This window comes from Elephantulus edwardii, unplaced genomic scaffold (assembly GCF_000299155.1).
Source record: "Elephantulus edwardii isolate Elephantulus edwardi_28Jun2011 unplaced genomic scaffold, EleEdw1.0 scaffold00043, whole genome shotgun sequence".
NCBI classification, from domain to species: Eukaryota; Metazoa; Chordata; class Mammalia; order Macroscelidea; family Macroscelididae; genus Elephantulus; species Elephantulus edwardii.
In genome coordinates this window covers 2,843,397-2,860,955 of record NW_006399793.1, presented here as the reverse complement: position 1 = coordinate 2,860,955, position 17,559 = coordinate 2,843,397, and the positions used below count along the sequence as shown (strand labels likewise).

The 17,559-nt window shown below is 37.0% G+C and overlaps 1 protein-coding gene across 8 annotated transcripts in view; it reads left to right on the top strand.

Annotated features, from left to right (window-relative positions):
* Positions 1 to 17,559, top strand: part of MEF2C (myocyte enhancer factor 2C) — a 189,387-nt gene that overhangs the window by 154,155 nt on the left and 17,673 nt on the right. For all 8 annotated transcript variants that reach the window (XM_006885347.1, XM_006885349.1, XM_006885353.1 and 5 more), the window contains 2 exons: positions 3,157 to 3,343; positions 4,140 to 4,187. In XM_006885347.1, coding sequence (XP_006885409.1) covers positions 3,157 to 3,343; positions 4,140 to 4,187 — 235 coding nt within the window. The remainder of the gene's footprint in view (positions 1 to 3,156; positions 3,344 to 4,139; positions 4,188 to 17,559) is intronic.

Sequence of the window (17,559 nt, the reverse complement as noted above, 5' to 3'; positions counted from 1 at the left end):
CTGGAGGGGTCAGGGTCCAGAGCTCAGAGCAGAGTGGACAGGGCTGACTGCTTCTGGAGGCAGAGAGAGAATACTTTGAGAAGTTCTTTCACTTTGTTATCCTAGGTATTAGAGTAATTCATATTTGACCTTCTAATGAGAGAACTACAATATTTTATTCTCCTGATAAAAATTTCTCTATAACATTCATTGATGAATTTTATTGTTCGAAAAGCCTGTAGAAATTTAAGGATATATTCTTTTGTATTTTATATAGAATATATTATTTTGCACCTTATCAAACACTTACATTTCATTATGTTACTTTCTATCAAAAAATTCTTTTGTTGCCCTGTTCATAATAGATAAAGCCTAGTAATGATGACTAGATTAGCATATCATCTGAATATTTTAATTTCACTCTAAAACAATGAAGAGTCAAAGATATATGAAAGAAAAGGAATAGGAAACATTTACTTTTGGTAATACTGACATGTCCAGATCATGAGGGGGAAAAAGACAGAATAAGGGAGCATAATAATTCATAGCATAATCATCACCACGTTACTCAAAATTAATGCAAATTATTGTGACTATGGTGCAGGCCAGCTAATCTTAAAGGAACATTAGATCAGTGTTAGGGCTAGAGAGAAAAAATAATAAAACAATTTCTGAGCCACCTGCATATGTGTTTAAGTTTGTGTAATGGCTTGAGAACCCTTGAGAGAAGGTGAAAATGCTTTGAATATTGTTGTTGTTATGTGCCGTTGAGTCGCTTGCAACTCATAACAACCCTGTGTACAACAGCTCTGAATGCTGCACTATCTTGAGCCAACCTCATTGTCTCTGACACACCTACCCCCATCATTCCAGTCACAGTCAATCCACTGCATCCAAAGTCTTCCTCTCTTGCACTGTCCCTCCACCCTTCCAAACATGATGTCCCTCTCCAAGGGCTTGTCCCTCCTTGCCACATGCCCAAATTATATCAGATGGAGCTTCAAAATCCTTGCTTCCAAAGAGCAGCCTGGTTTTACCCTTTCTAGGGTGAACCTGTTGGTACTTTTAGTAGTCTGTGGTATATTCAATACCCTTTTCCAACCCCCAACTCAAAGGTATCAAATCTGCTGTTAGAGACCTCTCCAGACTATGAGAAGCAACAAAGTCAGTCTAGAGACTAAGGTGTGTCTGATCCAGGCCATGGTCTTTGCAATTACTTGCTGTGCATCAGAGAGCAGAGCAGTGAACGTACCATAGACTACCAATAAAACAAACCCTGTCTTGGAGAGGGTGAAACCAAGTTTCTCCTTGGAGGCTGGGATTTTGAAGCTCTGTTTTACACACTTTGGGCATGTGCCAGGAGGCACTTGTCTTTGAAGGAGGACATCATGCTCAAAAGGGTGGAGGGACAGCGCAAGAGAGGAAGACCCCCAAATGAGATGAATTGATACAGTAAGTGGAGCAATGGGATTAGATGTGTCAGAGTCAGTAAGACTGGCTCAGTATAGCAGGCTTTAGACCTGTTATACATAGGATCACTAAGCATGGCAGGCAACTCAGTGGTGTATAACAACAACAGCATCATCATCCTAAGTCATTGTCCAGCTGTCTGATCCATAGCAAGTAATTGTGAAGACCTTGGCCTGAATCAGGTGCACCTTAGTCTCTAGACTGACGTTGTTACTCTTCAGTACACTGGTGATGTCCCTGACAGCAGATTTTCCCATTGAAATTCATCTTTTGATTTCCCATTTATTACACATTATTTATCTTACATGACAAAGAATTTTAACTATACCGTAGATTCCCAAAACAACAAATGATATTGTCTTGGGGAAACATGCAGTCAAAATGCTTATTGAAGGCAAGGATAGCAAGACTTTTCTCTCACATACTTTGGGGAAGTATCAGGAAGGACCAGTCCTTGAAGAATGACATCCCATACGGTGGAGGATTAGTGAGAAAAAGGGAGATCATCACTGAGATAGATTGGCACCGTGGCTGCAATAATGGGCTCGAAGAATAATGACAAATTACAATGATGGTGCAGGGCCAGGGAGTGTTACCTTCTGCTATACTAAGAGGTGCTACGAGTCAGACCCTCAACCAGGTAGATTGACATGATGACTGCTACGACAGGCTCTTGTGTGTCAGGAATTGTGAGGATGGCGCAGGACAGCGCAGGGTTCAGAGCTTTTGTTCGTAGGGTCTCTATGAGTCGTACTCATCTCGATGGCTCCTAACAACAACAACATACCCTTTTCATATCAAAAATACTGCTCCAGCTTAATGGCAATCCTCAAACAGTATTTCTGCACTATTCAAATAGTATTTTCATTTACAATGTTAAAAATAAAAGGAGTAGGGAGTTACAAATATGATTGGTTTACTGCAGGCAGAAAATAAACATGATTTTACTTAAATTGTCAAAATAATATTTTTGGAAAATCATAATTACTCTGATTAGACATCTTCAGTTAACTAGCTGTTTGCCAACTCTCTCATTTCAAGATAAAGTTCTCATCATTTGTTAGGGCAATATATTCCAAAATGTGAAAAATACCATATATTCTGAACTTCCACTTTAAACTGTGAATTATTGAATGATACATGCTCTGTTGAATCCTGTATCTTTAAAATGTCTATTATCTTTAACGTTACTTTTGAAGACAGACTTTTAAAAAATAATAATTAAGGTATATGTGCTATTCACATGCCTGGAAATGATTTTCTATCATTAAACTTCTGCATAAATATGCTTCAATAAGCAATTAAACGCATCGGCTCCAGTTTGCATTTTAATCCTTCTTTTTTCTACGTGAAGTCATCTTAATCATGTACCTTTGATCTTGCAGTCATTGCTGGCACCAGATTCAGATATCACAAATGAACAATTACTACTTAATGGAATGAAATTCAAAGACAAGGGAGTCTAATGAAATGAGGCTTTGTCTTAAACAAAAGTGAAACATTTTCTAATAGTTGCAAAGAAAGTGTTCTAAGCACATTAAAGAAATCCATTTGCAAGCTGAACATCTCAAGAGCTCTTCTTTATAGTATTGTACACGCCAAGCCGTTTTCCTTTTGGAATTTTTCTTGGACAAATACGAGCTTCCTCTACTTAAGCATTTCTGTTACTGTTCTTACCTTTTACTCCTGTTTCTTTCTGGTCCACAGGCTGTTCCACCTCCCAACTTTGAGATGCCAGTCTCCATCCCAGTGTCCAGCCACAACAGTTTGGTATACAGCAACCCCGTCAGTTCACTGGGAAACCCCAACCTTTTGCCACTGGCCCACCCTTCTCTGCAGAGGAATAGTATGTCTCCTGGTGTAACACATCGACCTCCAAGTGCGGGTAACACAGGTATGTCCTCACAGGCACCTCAGGTTAACAAATCATAGGAAAGAACAAAGACTTTTACCAATAGAATGTGAACTGTATAGTTTCCCCTTTTTGCCTTTGTTGATGAAGTCTACCCACTGCTAGGTCTTCTACATGATAAATCTTATATCTTAAAAACTCAAAATAATTATTGTATTCAATATTATACTGAACCATCCCAACCCCTGTAAATAAACATTGCCAAGTCTAATGTGCTTTCCTGAGTTAGCAATGAATAAACATTTGATTCAGTGGCCAGTAAAAACTTGTTTTACCTTATCAGTCAGTAAGATTGAGGTAGTAAATAGTACTCGAACTCATGGGGCATTCGTGAAATGACCAGGACCCTTGAGCAGTGAGCATTTCACAGAATAGCTTGTGTAAAACCTAGCCACAAAGAACTAAACACCAATTGTATGGTTATCTAAGCATTTGGTAAGACTTTTTCTTATTTTTTTTTTTTTCATGAACTATCTCTTTAAGAAAAATCAAACTTAAAAAGAATAAAAATGCAGAAACAATTCAAGACGGTTACCTTGAAATGTAATTTTTTTTAAAAAAAAAAGATTCTTCTAGATGTCAATGATTGAACGTATTTTTAATGTCTGAGCGCAGCATGCCACACTAAAGCAAATGTCAGCTATTCCATGTGACTTAGGCAATGCTTTACAATTTTGTGACTCTTGGAAAGGAAAAAATACTGAGGTTGCTGGAGGCAAAGTGTTTTGTTGAGTGGGTCTTTAGCCTTTCTCCTTTTGATCTTTCCCTTCCATCATAGGTGGTCTGATGGGTGGAGACCTCACATCCGGTGCAGGCACCAGTGCAGGTAAGCAGAGACAGAGACTTCAATACTGCAGTACGGTAGTCCAGGGTTCTGCTGCTAGTTGATTGGCAGGAAGTAAGCTCTTTGAACAGAGTAGAGTTGAAAGGTCTCTGAAAGGCATGGAAAAATGGTCTCAAGTATTTCTAAAACGCTTTTCTGTAGCAAGAATGGCTTACTAGAACTCAGAAGAAGACTGTTAACTGTTGACTATAAGCCTTCCTTAGTAAAATGTTAACTACTTAGCAAAACTAGAGATTGAAAGGTTCTGATCAAATTAATTTAATCCTAAATACCATCTTTGGACACAAAAATATCTTGAACAAGTCTTATTTATTTGTTTTGTACTATTAATCAGTTCCCATTGTGAACTACTTTCCACCCATACAAGTATTAAACTTGCACGTACTTCTAAAAAAGAATCCATAAAAAGAAAGAGCAAGTAAAATGCCACCATTCAACAATACTGCTAATAAATACAACCATATTTGGTATTGAAATGAGCAGTTATGAGAATGAGAATATAAATGGAACGTACTTGCATAAAAACACCTTACATATATTTCAGTTCTTGAGAATTTCTTACGGTATGGTAAATTGTCTCATAGTCACACTTCTTCAGGGACTCCATATCAATTAATAATATCGTGATTATTGAGATACTGATGTTATTTTCACTACAAAGCACAGTACTTATAAATGGCAACTATAGTTCATGATTGGCATTAAGAGGTAACCATGGTAATATCTGCAACTGGAAAATTCTATACATCTGAAGTAATGGGAGGCGGGCATGAATGACACGAGGTTAAGTTTGAAATGTCGGAAAAAATTTTCAGGTTTATTTAAATATCCATGGACAGCCTAATTAAAATATTTTTCCAGGGTCAACTATAATAGCTTGCTAATCATAGGGGGAAAGTGGAGAAAATTGGCATACAAAAATATATTTGTAAATATATCCATTTAAGGTAATATTTCTTATTTCTGATGTTGGCTCCCCACTAATTCAGTGCATAATGAAAATATTAGAATGAAAGACACAATGAGTTAACAAACAGTAAATGACACTATCTTCTTGTATTGCCTATCTTTGGGAAATTGGATAGGTCAAATAATAAGTAAATTTCAATAATACACTGTTTTGCTGGACTCTAAAATCACATGCTCATATTTGCCTTTAAGAAAGTCCTTTGTGGTTAGTCACTTCGCAGTTACGGATCAAACCAAACTAAAGCCAAACAGCATTTTTTGCATTCAAATCTTTGCCTTAGAAGCAGGAGTGGCAGCCACTTCCTAAACAGCATGCCTCTGGAAACTCTGTGAACTTTGATAAATGATGATAGTTAAAGAAAGGCTTCACACCATTTGTTTATCGGGTCACTATGAGTCGTGCTCCACTGGACGGCAATCAACAACAACAGTCTTTGCCAAACACAGTGGCAAGAACCTAAGAGAATGGTGAGGGTTAAGAAATTCTCTTAGGTTCTTGCCACTGTGTTTGGCAAAGACTGTTGTTGTTGTTTGCTGTCGGAATTTTTATTTTTCAAAGAGAAGAGCGAACTTGGGGGGATCGGAGAAGGGTGGGCAGGGAAAAAAGGGCAACAGTGAATGAATGGAAATCCAAAATCTTTGTAAATGTCCATTAAATTAATAAAAAAAACTGGATTGTCACAAAGAGCGATACATGACATGAGAAAAATTATTTTTATGTATCTTTTATCTCACTATACCGGTTTTATTTGCTATTGTGGAAGCAGCTGATAGTGGTGATTAAAGTTATCAGAAGTAGTAAAAAGCTTGTGTGTGGGTAGACAGAAATGAGTAACTGAACTTTGATGGAAGTGGCCTCTTGTTACTGCTTAAGAGCTATGGTGCTTGAGAGAATCCTATATTGAAAATAAAAAGCATTTGGTTGTTCAATTATACTGTCATTGTCAATTCCCTAACAGTCCACTAAGTTTAATGGCCCTCCAGGGACATAAAAGACAACCTTACAGGTACAAAATTTAGCCACATACAGGATAGAGCATTGTAGAACTAAAAAGATTGTAAGAGCTTAGCTAGTCCTTCCTCCTGCCTCTGGACCACTGCCATAAGCATGGGAAACTACTGCTTCAAAATAAGGGCATAAGAGGCAGGTACAGAGAATTGCTCCAGCCTTGAGATAGCAAATGTAATTTCTTGGTGACTGGATCTTATAGCACTGAACGTATAATTTTCATAGTTTCTGTACAGTTGTGAAAGAGTTACTTACCAACATCTTAAAAATAGAAGGAGCCATCTCTGAGGTGGGTTCCAAGGGACACCTGTTGCTGATGCTACTTAGTCTTGAGCTTAGCTGTCACATCCTGCTCACAAGCTCAGCCATCTTCCCTTCCTTCTCATGCCAGCCAGTATCATATGTCAGAGCTGAATATATCTGTGCTGATGTCACAGAATCACATAACATCAGGGGGAAATGAGGCCAGCCAGAATGTCTGTACATTTTCAGAAAAGAAAAACTGAAGCCATGTGGCCAAACAGACATCTTCCAAAATCTGAACATTGCCAGTGAAATTCAAGGTCTTGGACAAAGTGAGGGGTGATCAGCTCAACAGCCACGTTTAATAGTCTTCAGTCTTGGTAAAGTTTTCAAAACTTTAATTCTACGTTGGGAGTAATCTCATCCTGCACAAAGGGAAAGAATAAAAGGTGAAGGGAGAAGAAAACAGCATTTTTTTCATTGTCTATCTAAAGTGTAGCATTTTTTCCATCCAATCCTTAGCTGTCCCTCTTCGGTGATCCCACCACCCAGCGAATCACCAAATCTGCCTCTGAGCTAGATACTCACTATCCCTTTCTCTCCATTCCTTTCTGATTCATTTGTTTTCAGCTCCTACCAACACCACAGGACTCTTTCCAGAGCCACCTAACTCATCATTTTGATTAACATTTCATCTGTTCTAGTTTCCTCATGATTGCTCTTTCTGAAAGCTATGGACTAATTATAGATCATAATTCATATATCTGCTATTCAGCAGTGGCTTCACAGCTCTTTCTGTTAGCTATGTGCCTCTTCTCTCTGGCCTATCCTTAACTTTCTCCTTCATATTTCTGACCTACCAATGCTTTCCAGAATGTTACACCCTAGTTCTAATCACAGCAAGCCCTTAGATTGTTCATACAAAAAGTAACTCGTTTATTCTCATGGCAGTCTGTTAAAGGAGATTGGCCCCTTCCACAGATGATGAGACTGTGGAGCAGAAAGATTAACTGATTACCCAAGTGGAACTCATGTAATATGGCCCCAGAGTCTGTGTTTTTAAATGCCACACTGTGCTGCCACTTTTCAGAGGCAAAGTTTTTGCACCTCTCCCTTCTTTGTGCTACTGAGAACTTCTTGTCTTCTTTCCAATCCTGTGCAGCCATTCGGGAAGATCTTCAGAAGGAGTAGAGCATCAATGCTAGGCATGCCAGTAGCAGCCTATGCTATATTACTTCACTCGTTGTATTGTACTTGCTCTGTCTGAGTATGTGTCTCTCTCCTGGACACACAGCTCTCTGTATGCAAACAAGCCTTATTCTGTTTATATTCCCAAACCAGAGCACAATAATCAGGTCTCAGCAGATACTCAACACATGTTACTTGAAAAGAAGAAAAGTTGGATCTTCTAGATATAAAATTTTAATAGTGTTGAGATGCTAAAAAGAAAAAAACCAAACGAGAAGTTCAAGAAAATGATATGACTTTAAATAGGAAAATATATCACGTTTAACTTAAAATTCACAAAAATTGTGTTCTTTTTTATGGCTTGCATACAGTGACTATCTAATTAACTATCCAATTAAGTGACTCCACCATGAACCAATAAAGCAAAGCTTCACTGACTTCGCTAACATATTCTAACTTTCATAACATGCAACACCTAAAGCTCTGACATATGAGAGTAAATGAAATAAGGGTTGGTATCTTGGATCAACATAAATAGTCTTAAAATAAGGAAGCTTTTATCATTACTTTAAGTGAAAGAACTTCAAAGACAAGGGTAAATGGTAATTAAAAAATAACATGATGGGACTATATTCTTCATATAAGGAAAATAGACAGCTAATCATTACAGAACGTTAGTATAGTGATATTTCTAGATTTCAGTTGACAGTTTTACACATCAGCTACTCAACAGCCAAAATAAGAAGTTACTACTTTCAAAGTTACATTTTGTCATATATTAAAGCTTTTCATGTGCTAATCTAAGTGGTTATTGATAACTGTGAGATTAATTTCAGTTGAATGGAGGTTTTATCAATCATTAAAGTTAACAGAAATAACTATAAACACATCAATGCCTTGGGCTGGATTAATCACTATCTTGCTAGTGCCCTTTATTTACACTTTCATAACACATTTGACTTTTATTGGATAGACACGACCAGGATGCTCATGGAGTACCAGTTTCATGATTGAGATATTCCCCATCTCCAACCCATTAAAAAAAGAAAAGACTTTAGGAAATCCTTTTAAAATTACAAGAGAACTTCATCCTCATTGACAGTAAGGCAGAAGAGATTTATGTATATTGGTTAATAATTTTAATAAGCATTTATTGTAAATTAGATATAATTTTTATATAAAAAGAAACTAACAGCTGTTTTCTTATTTTGATTGTTAATTGTTTACTATTTTATGCATTTGGTTGTCAAGCATTGTCATTTCTGGAATGCCTAGTTTATATCAGCTAAATATATGGGTACTTGATGGTAGCCCTGTAGTGCTTTTGATAAATCACTGAGTAGTGAACAAGGATCTGCTTTTAGAACCAAGCAGACTCCCTCTAGCCATGGGCACCTTTGAACTTGGTACACATGTTGGGGACAACACAAATACTTTCAAAGTCCATTCACATGTGAATATTTTATGATCATACAGTCATGAAATTTTACTTGTATGATGATTGAATAATTCGCTTAGCACGGAAAACAGAGAAACTCTCATATTACAAAATAGACCTAAGCAAGGAAGAAAAAAAGACCATGGGAAGTTTCATTATTCTCCATCAGTACAATTGTTTTGCAAGTTTAGGCATACCTGGTTCTATTGTTCCTTGCTTTCTTGCACATCACAGATACTGTGCTTTTTACAAATTGAAGGTGGTTTGTGGCGACCAAGTGTTATGCAAGTTTGTCAGATCCCATCTTTCAACAGCATGACTCCTTTCATCTCTTTGTCACGTTTTGGTGATTTTCACCACATTTCAGATCTTCTCATGATGCCATTGCACTTAATAGACTATCCCATACCGTAAACATAGCTCTTATGTGCGCTGAGCAATAACAGCAACAAAATAAAGCACATGACTTGCATTTCTAAAATACTCATTTCATTACAGTTATCTGGAGTCAGACTCAAAATACCTGAGTTGTTTCTATGTTTGTTTTCAGGCATACTTACCACAATGTTTGGCTGACTTTGTTACAGACATGAAGACTTTGCTGCTGTTCTTACTCAATCATTTAAGATATGGGTGAACTGGTTAAAATTGGTCTAAAAATTGGCTTTAATGAATCAGTATTTTTGTTGCCTAACTAAACACAAATTCAGAAGGCATTGTTCAAGAAAGGAGGGAAATACCGTTTAGTTAGTCTGAAATAAGAAAACTATTTTCTTTTTAGTCTAGAGATAGAATTTTTCCCCCCTATGACTCCTTGAAGTATCTTGAAACAGCTATGATAAAAGAATGTCCATGTTAACTTTGAGGTTTTCATTTAAAAGTAATATTCTGTTTACTTGAGTTGTTCAGAGTTAAAATACTGAATTCATTCCCAGGCAACTTACAAGTTAAACAAAGGCATAAATAAAGTTCTAATACCATTGCTTTGTAAATAATATACTATGAAATAAAGTACAATTATATTTTTAACCAAAAGTTTATCTAGATTTTTTAAAATTGTCACATTACAAAATTGCTATGAGTCTAAACTGATTATCTAGCATCCAAGAACAGAAAGTGTTTAGCAAAATTGAGAGCTCTTTGTTTATCATGGTTTCTGGCTTCATAAGTTGCATCTCATGCCTCCCTTATTCTGCTAAATCGGTAAAATCTGTGAAGTAATGTGAAAATCCACTCATTTTCTTGTTTTAGCTGAGAAGTGTAATGGATTTTAAATAAAGTTTACTTTTAATATTAAATTCAGACAGATAAAATTTTCCTTAAAATACTAGTTTTACTCAAAATAATTTTTTTCTCCTGGCATTGTTTTTCTCTTTATGCACTTTTGATTTCTCTGTTCCTTTTTTTAAACAACACTGAAAGATTTTATTCAGAGATAATAGAGAAAGAAAAGTGATTTGTGAAATTATCAGTGATATGAAATTGTGATCCCAGCCGGCAGTTGCAAAAGGAAGAGATGTGGTTAAAAACTCCCTCTTTGGGAAATTGGTTTTTTACCTATGAGGGACTTTCTCGCTTGATACTTCAAGGTTTTCAGCCAAAAGTGTAATTTGTTGTTTTAAAATCAGCAACTGCCTATACTGTCCCAACTCACTTAGATTTTGCAGTTATACATATATAGTAGTAGTCATGAAACTGTATCTGGGGATTTTAAAAACACACTTTCTTACACACACATACACACACACTTCAGTGAACTTCAGTACAAAGAGAATATAGTAGTATCACAGTCTCAAATGTGAAAAGATCACTCACTACTCTAAAGGAAATTGTGTTGTACCAAAACCATAGATAAATAGTTCATTTTGTAATTGTGTTCATAAAGTACTAAGTATCCACCTGTTTTCTTTATTGTTACTCTATTTTAATTGTTTTAACTGCTGTATATTTACTGACTGTTTTTCTAACCAGTGTGCCCTCTTCCCACAATTTTGAGACCCTAGAGCCCTCTCAACCACCATTACTTGTAAAGGACTGATTACATTGTATTTGTAATGTGAGAGAGAGGAAAAAAACAAAACCCTCTGCTATACTAATATAGGTTATAATAAAATCATAATAATAGCAAATCTAAATCTATCATTAATCTACATATTTGAACATGGCATTAATTTGCATAATAATCATGACAAAGAATTCTTTCATTTACTCTAGTGCTCAATAACTCAACGAAAGTTACCAAACCACAGAGCAGAATTTCTTGCTCAAAGTTGTAATCGGGAGAATATTCCAAATATCAACAGGCAGATAGACTTTGGGATAATGAAGTAACTAAGGGAAAAACATGATACACAAGTTCTTTTAGGAGTGATATCCTGCCCTTGGAAGTCCTGTCAATTCCCACTTTGAAGAATTAATCTGAGAACTTTGTTAGAATCTATATTCAAGTCATCTACCATCGACTCAACCATGGTATGGTCAAGAAGAATAAAACAACCATCTCCATAAACCATTCCACATCATAGCTTCCCTGTGTGTCAGGATCTGTGTTCAGTAGGATGTCAGTGACTGTCACCTGTTGGAAGTAGGTTGTAAGGCCTTTCCTACAAAGCACCACTGGGTAAATTTGATCCAGCAACGCAGGCCACAATCTCTGCCTTTAATAAATGTTAGCTAGAAGGTAACTGTGAGTGAGAATTGACTTGATGGCAGTAGGAATTCTTGGGGGGATGGAGAGTGGATATTGATAATAGTCCGTCTTGGAAGTGCAGCCAAAATGTTCCTTAGAAGCAAAGACGGCAAGGCTTTTCTCATTTACGCTGTGCATCTTACCAGGAAGGACCAGTCCCTAGAGAAGGACATCACTGAAAAATAGTCATCAAAAAAGAGAAAGGTCCCAATAAGATGGATGGGAGCAATGACTGCAAAAGGAAGCTCAAACCTGGCAGCAATTAGAAGGATGGTGTATGAGAAGGCACAGTTTCATCATAGAATCACTGTGGGTCAGAACCCACATAGGTGACTCCTAACATAGACTGTTATAATTATGTATACCTTTGATTTTTTTTTTCTAGCCTCCTTCCCCTCCAAATAAATTTTGGTTCAAGGCATTTCCAATAATATTTATTGACTGGGCAATGTCCGTAGTTTTCTCTTAGATGTCACAGAGGTGACCAGTGGGCACTCCACCACTCAAGGGCGGAGTGAAGCCTATCCAGTCGTCATCCAGACTCAGAATGTGAGCGCAGCACAGTGCAGAGCAACACATGTCACTTTGAACATTATGAACTTCTGATGTGTTTGCAGCAGTTGTGTAAATGTTAAAGCCACAAGTAATTATTCTTTCTCTTCTGTCACGTTCTCCCTAATTTATGCTGTCTCAATATTGTTGTTTAGAAAAATGACTGAGAGAGTGAGCAATTGTGTCAATAATGAAGACACCCCCTCATTTTTAGCAAAGAGACAGCCCCAAAATCGCTAGAAGTGAACAATTAAATGAGTCATAAATCTATCACTCATTGTTAAGTGGAATTTTTTTAAAGAAAGGAAGGTTCAATATCATTTTTATGGCACAGTTGAAACTATCCCTTCAGTAAATCAGTACCCAAAGCAGAACAATATATTTTCAGTGCTTTTATATGTTGGAAATGTCAGATTGTCTATTTCTTCCTTATTTGCCTTTACTGAGAGAGAGAGAGAGAGAGAGAGAGAGAGAGAAGTGTGTTTTAAATCTGAAACATCTGGCTTTTGTAATAATGTAGTTGAAGCAGCCGGGGCTTGAGATTCAAATCAGAACTCTCTTACCCACCGACAGGGTGAGAAGTCATTGAAGCCCTCTGGGCCTCACTTTCCTAATCTTTCAAAAGTTGGGACAACGGTGCCTAATTCCCAGAATATTTAGGACAAATGAGAGTGCTGTATTAGCAGAGCTACTCTTCTTTAGGAAACCAGTTTAGTAGTAAGTGACTTCCGCTTCACAGTCCAGAGTTTTCAATATATACTGTATATCTAAAGTGCCATATCTTGTTGACAGTAACACTGTTAATTTCACTAAAGATTGCCAGACAACTCAGTCCCACAAAGAACAAGCGCAAGAAGGCTGGATGTTGACTTCACGAAGCTCTGGCTCAGGATCCAGGGTGACCTGGTCAAGAAGAAGAGACAAACCTCTTTTTAGAATGTCTGCTGCCCTCTAACTGGTGCAGCCAAGAATAGCCTTGGCTTTGGTGTATTCTTAGGGTATTTTCCTAAGAATACACCACAGCAGTCATTGAGGTTTCACAGGATTTTCTTCAGAGTATGACATTATATACTATTATATTATTAGATCCCTAAGAAACCCCCAGAAAGAGTAGAGACTTGATTTTGTCTGTAAGAAACTATAATTAGAAGTCTTTAGCAGGATACAAATCAGAAATCTGATTTGTCCCCATTCTCCATTATAAACATACTGAAATTTTCATCATTCCCAGATTTCTGACCCCCAAGTGTTTTGTGGTTGCCTTTTCCCTTAGAGCCATCCTATGAAAAAGATCTCCTTTTTCTTCAAAAGAAAGAAAGAAAAATACTGATGATGATTCACAACAGCTGAATCATATATAGTCCCTGCAGCTTTTAATAGGCCCGGCATTCAGGGCAAAATGAGAAGACTAGAAAGTCATAACATTTTTCCACTAAAAAAAAAAATTTAAAAGCATCACTTCTAGTAGAGTAATTGGTTTAATGTGCAAGTTTATGACGTCAGATTTGAGATTTCATATAGGAAACATACTCATTTGGTACACAAAGCAATGTCCTGATACTGGAAATTAAGTTCTTATTTTAAAAGTCGAATATAAAATTAATTGGTGGTTGCAAGCATTATTATGTACATGACATGTCTAGTTTAGCAAGATAATATGCTGCAAATATTTTCAGAATTATCCTTTTTAAAAAAATACACCTAAGAGGGTAAAACACTTTGTAAAAGCAAGCAAATCAATACCATCAGAAGTTCCACTATAGGAAGCTTAATGTTTTCCTGTGGTTCTTTGCTCCAAATTCCAAAAAAAAATCCAATACCATTAACAAATTACTAAACAAAGCAGTTTTATTTGCCTGTATATTAGAAATTGTTTTCCAAATAACTACTAATAATAGACACGATAGTAACACTAGACAGCTTTGAGTGGTTCTGATAAAAGCTAGTCTCTTAAATTAGTAGTAGTTTGTTGAACATCTTTGCTGTCTGAATCTATTAAAGGGAAGATTATTGGCTAAAATTTTACATCTACCCTTAAGCATATTTAATCACTTACTTAAAATAGCTCACTGAAAGTTAAATACTCTGATCATTTTTGTTGTTGTTTGGTGCCAACCAGTCAGTTTCAACCCTTAGCAAGTCTGTGTACAACATCAAGAACTATTGCCCAGCCTGGGTCATCTTCATTTTTAGCCTAGTTTTTCCAGCTACTGTGTCAGTTCATCTCCTTGGAGGTAGTTTTCTTTTTCTCTGGCACTCTACCAAGCATAGCATCCTTCACCAGGAACTGATATTTCTGATAACATTCCCAAAATAGGTAAGAGGGAAACTCAACATCTTAGTATCTATGGAGCTTTCTGACAATACTTCTTCCAAGATGGATTTCTTTGTTCTTCTAGAAGTGTATGGAACACCAAAATCCAAAGGCATCAATTCTGCTTCAGTCTTCTTTATTCCTTTGTCTAAAGTTTACAGTGCATATAAGGCAATGGAAAATCCTATGGCTTGGGTTAAACATACCTCAATCTTCAAAGCAATACCTTTTCTTTTTCACAGTTTAAAGAAGTATTCTGTGATAGATTTGCCTAATGCAGTATCTATCCTTTGGCTTCTTGGCTGCTGCTTCCATGGACATTGATTATAGATTCAAGTAAAAGAAAATCTTTAGCAACGGCAGAATTTCTTTTTATCATAATGTTGCCAATTGGGATAACTGTCAGGAGTTTTGTTTCTTTTATGTTGCAGTTTAATCCATATTGAAAGCTGTAGTCTGATCTTCTCCAGTAAATACTTTCAAGACCTTCACTTTCAGCAAGCAAAGTTGTGTCATCTACATAGTAGAGGTTTTTAATGAATTTTCTTGCACTCCTGCTGCTAGGTTCTTCACATTTTCTCCTTGGATTATATTCTCAGCATGCAGATTGAATACATGAATAACATGCAACCCTGATGTACACCTGCCCTGAATTAATACCACTCTGGTGTTTAGTGTAACTAAATCCTATGTCTGTTAGTAAATATTTCTTTATACGGCAGCATATCTGCAACATGGCTTGGAACACAGTACCTTTGCCTCTTTATATAAACGCAACATCTTCTGTATCTGAACATCTTTGTAATCCTGAGTTGCCCCTTAAGATTCCACATCATCTTTGACTTAAAACCTTTGGTTCTCTGTCCCTGTTATACTTCTTTCACCCTAGTGAAAGCATCACTTAGCATTGAGAAAACTAGGTTTAGCAATGTTGAAGGAATGCCACCAAAAACCTGGCTTTGTTTACTTTACCCTCCTTTGTCCTCTACTCCTGACGGTTTTGTAAATCTTTCACTCTGCTACCTCATTCAGAACAACTTCTATATAGTCTGTGGCAAAAACATTCTAACTAGCTTTCTTAAAAGCAGTGTATTCATTTTAATCTCTTTTCTTTTGCCTCTGCTCCCATTTTCCTAATACACAGACTTAATCACTCTGAAGCTATCTTCGTTACTGATATTTTATAGTAAAAGTTTAACATTAACATGATCTGAAAGGTCAGTATGTTAGCCAAGCCAACTTTTCCAGCCTCTGAAGACTGTATACTCTAAAGTTACTGGTCTTTCATCTTAATCTGAGAGGAATTATCTCATTGTATTTGAAAACTGAGTGTTTCTCAGACACATGACATACCCAGAGATCTCTCTATCATGAATTCCTTCTCTCCAGGAAGTCTCTCTCTAAACTTTTGAATAACATCCTCTTCACCTTTCATTGCTTCTCTGTCCTATCATTCTTTCTATGAGGATTTTCATGCAGGCTATCTTTTTGTTGAAAGTCTTGTTGCTGTTTTTGTTGTTGTTGTTATGTGCTGTCAAGTTGCCTGTGACTCATAGCGACCCTATGTACAACAGCTCTGAAGACTACCCTATTCTGAGCCAATCTCACTGACTCAGACACTCCTACTTCCAATGCGCTAGATACTGGATCAATCCATCTCATCTGAAGTCTTCCTCTCTTGCACCATCCCTCCGCCCTTCCAAGCATGATGTCCTTCTCCAAAGATTGGTACCTCCTGGCCAGACGCCCAAAGCATGTGAGGCAGAACTTTCCTGCCTCCAAGGAGAAACTTGGTTTCACTCTTTCCAAGACAGACCTATTTATATAAGTTCAAGACTCTTCTCCAGTACCACAACTCAAAGGCATCAATTATTCTCCTATTATTATTAGTCAATATCTGGCTCTCTGAAGCATAGCAAGTAATTGCGAAGACCATGGGCTGGACCAGGCGCACCTTAGTCTCTAGACTGACATCATTGCATCTCAGTACTCTGGAAAGGTCCCTGACAGCAGATTTAGCTAATGCAATTCATCTTTTTATTTTCTGACTGCTGGTGCCAAAAGTATTGATTGTGGAACCAAGCAAGCTGTCACTGTTTAACAACCTCATTCTCTTCTCCATCTATAATTGGTGCTGCCAGTGGGCCCAGTGGTGAGAATCTTTGTCTTCTTGACATTGAGCTTCAGTCCATATTGAAGACTTGACACATTATCACGGAAATTAATCTTATTATGGAGAAAACCTGTGGTGGCAAACACTCATCTAAATGGGAGAAAAGAGTCAGTATCTCATTAAAGTTTTCATTTTCATTAGGGAAGATTTCTGCTCTATTTGATCCTACCACTTGCCACTAAGATAAACCAATCTGCTGTAAAATAATTAACAGGTGCAACAGGTGCAATTACCTTTCTATAAACAAATTTGGTAGGTGGGCCTTTGCATGATTTCTTGACTTTGATATTATATGGCGGATTAGCAGCTGGTCTCAGTCATACTTGGTCATCAATATGCAATCATTATCTGAAATGGAATATTGTCACAAGTAGCACACCAGGAGGGGAGAAATCCTGGTCTGAAATGAACAAATTACTCGTTGCATTTTCAAGTCGTATTCCTCATTCTCCCAGTAATTTAAATTTCATTCCAAAATATTGCATTTCTTTCCTAACAGTATAGATATTTAGTGAGCACCTGAAGCATTTAAAAAAAAGAACATGTCAAAGGCTATCACCACTTCTGATTGCAACAAGACCCTAGAAGGGAGTGAGTTCAGTATGGACTGAAGTTATCATGAAAGCCTTGGGACTCTTAACTGACCCCTCAAGGATGAACTTAATTAGGAGAGAGAATATTTGCCACTAGGGAACTGCTCGAGAGAAGACTTGGGCATATTAAGAGGATCCTAAACCAGGCTGTGACGCTTGGCAATCAGGTTAAGTTGATCAAATGAG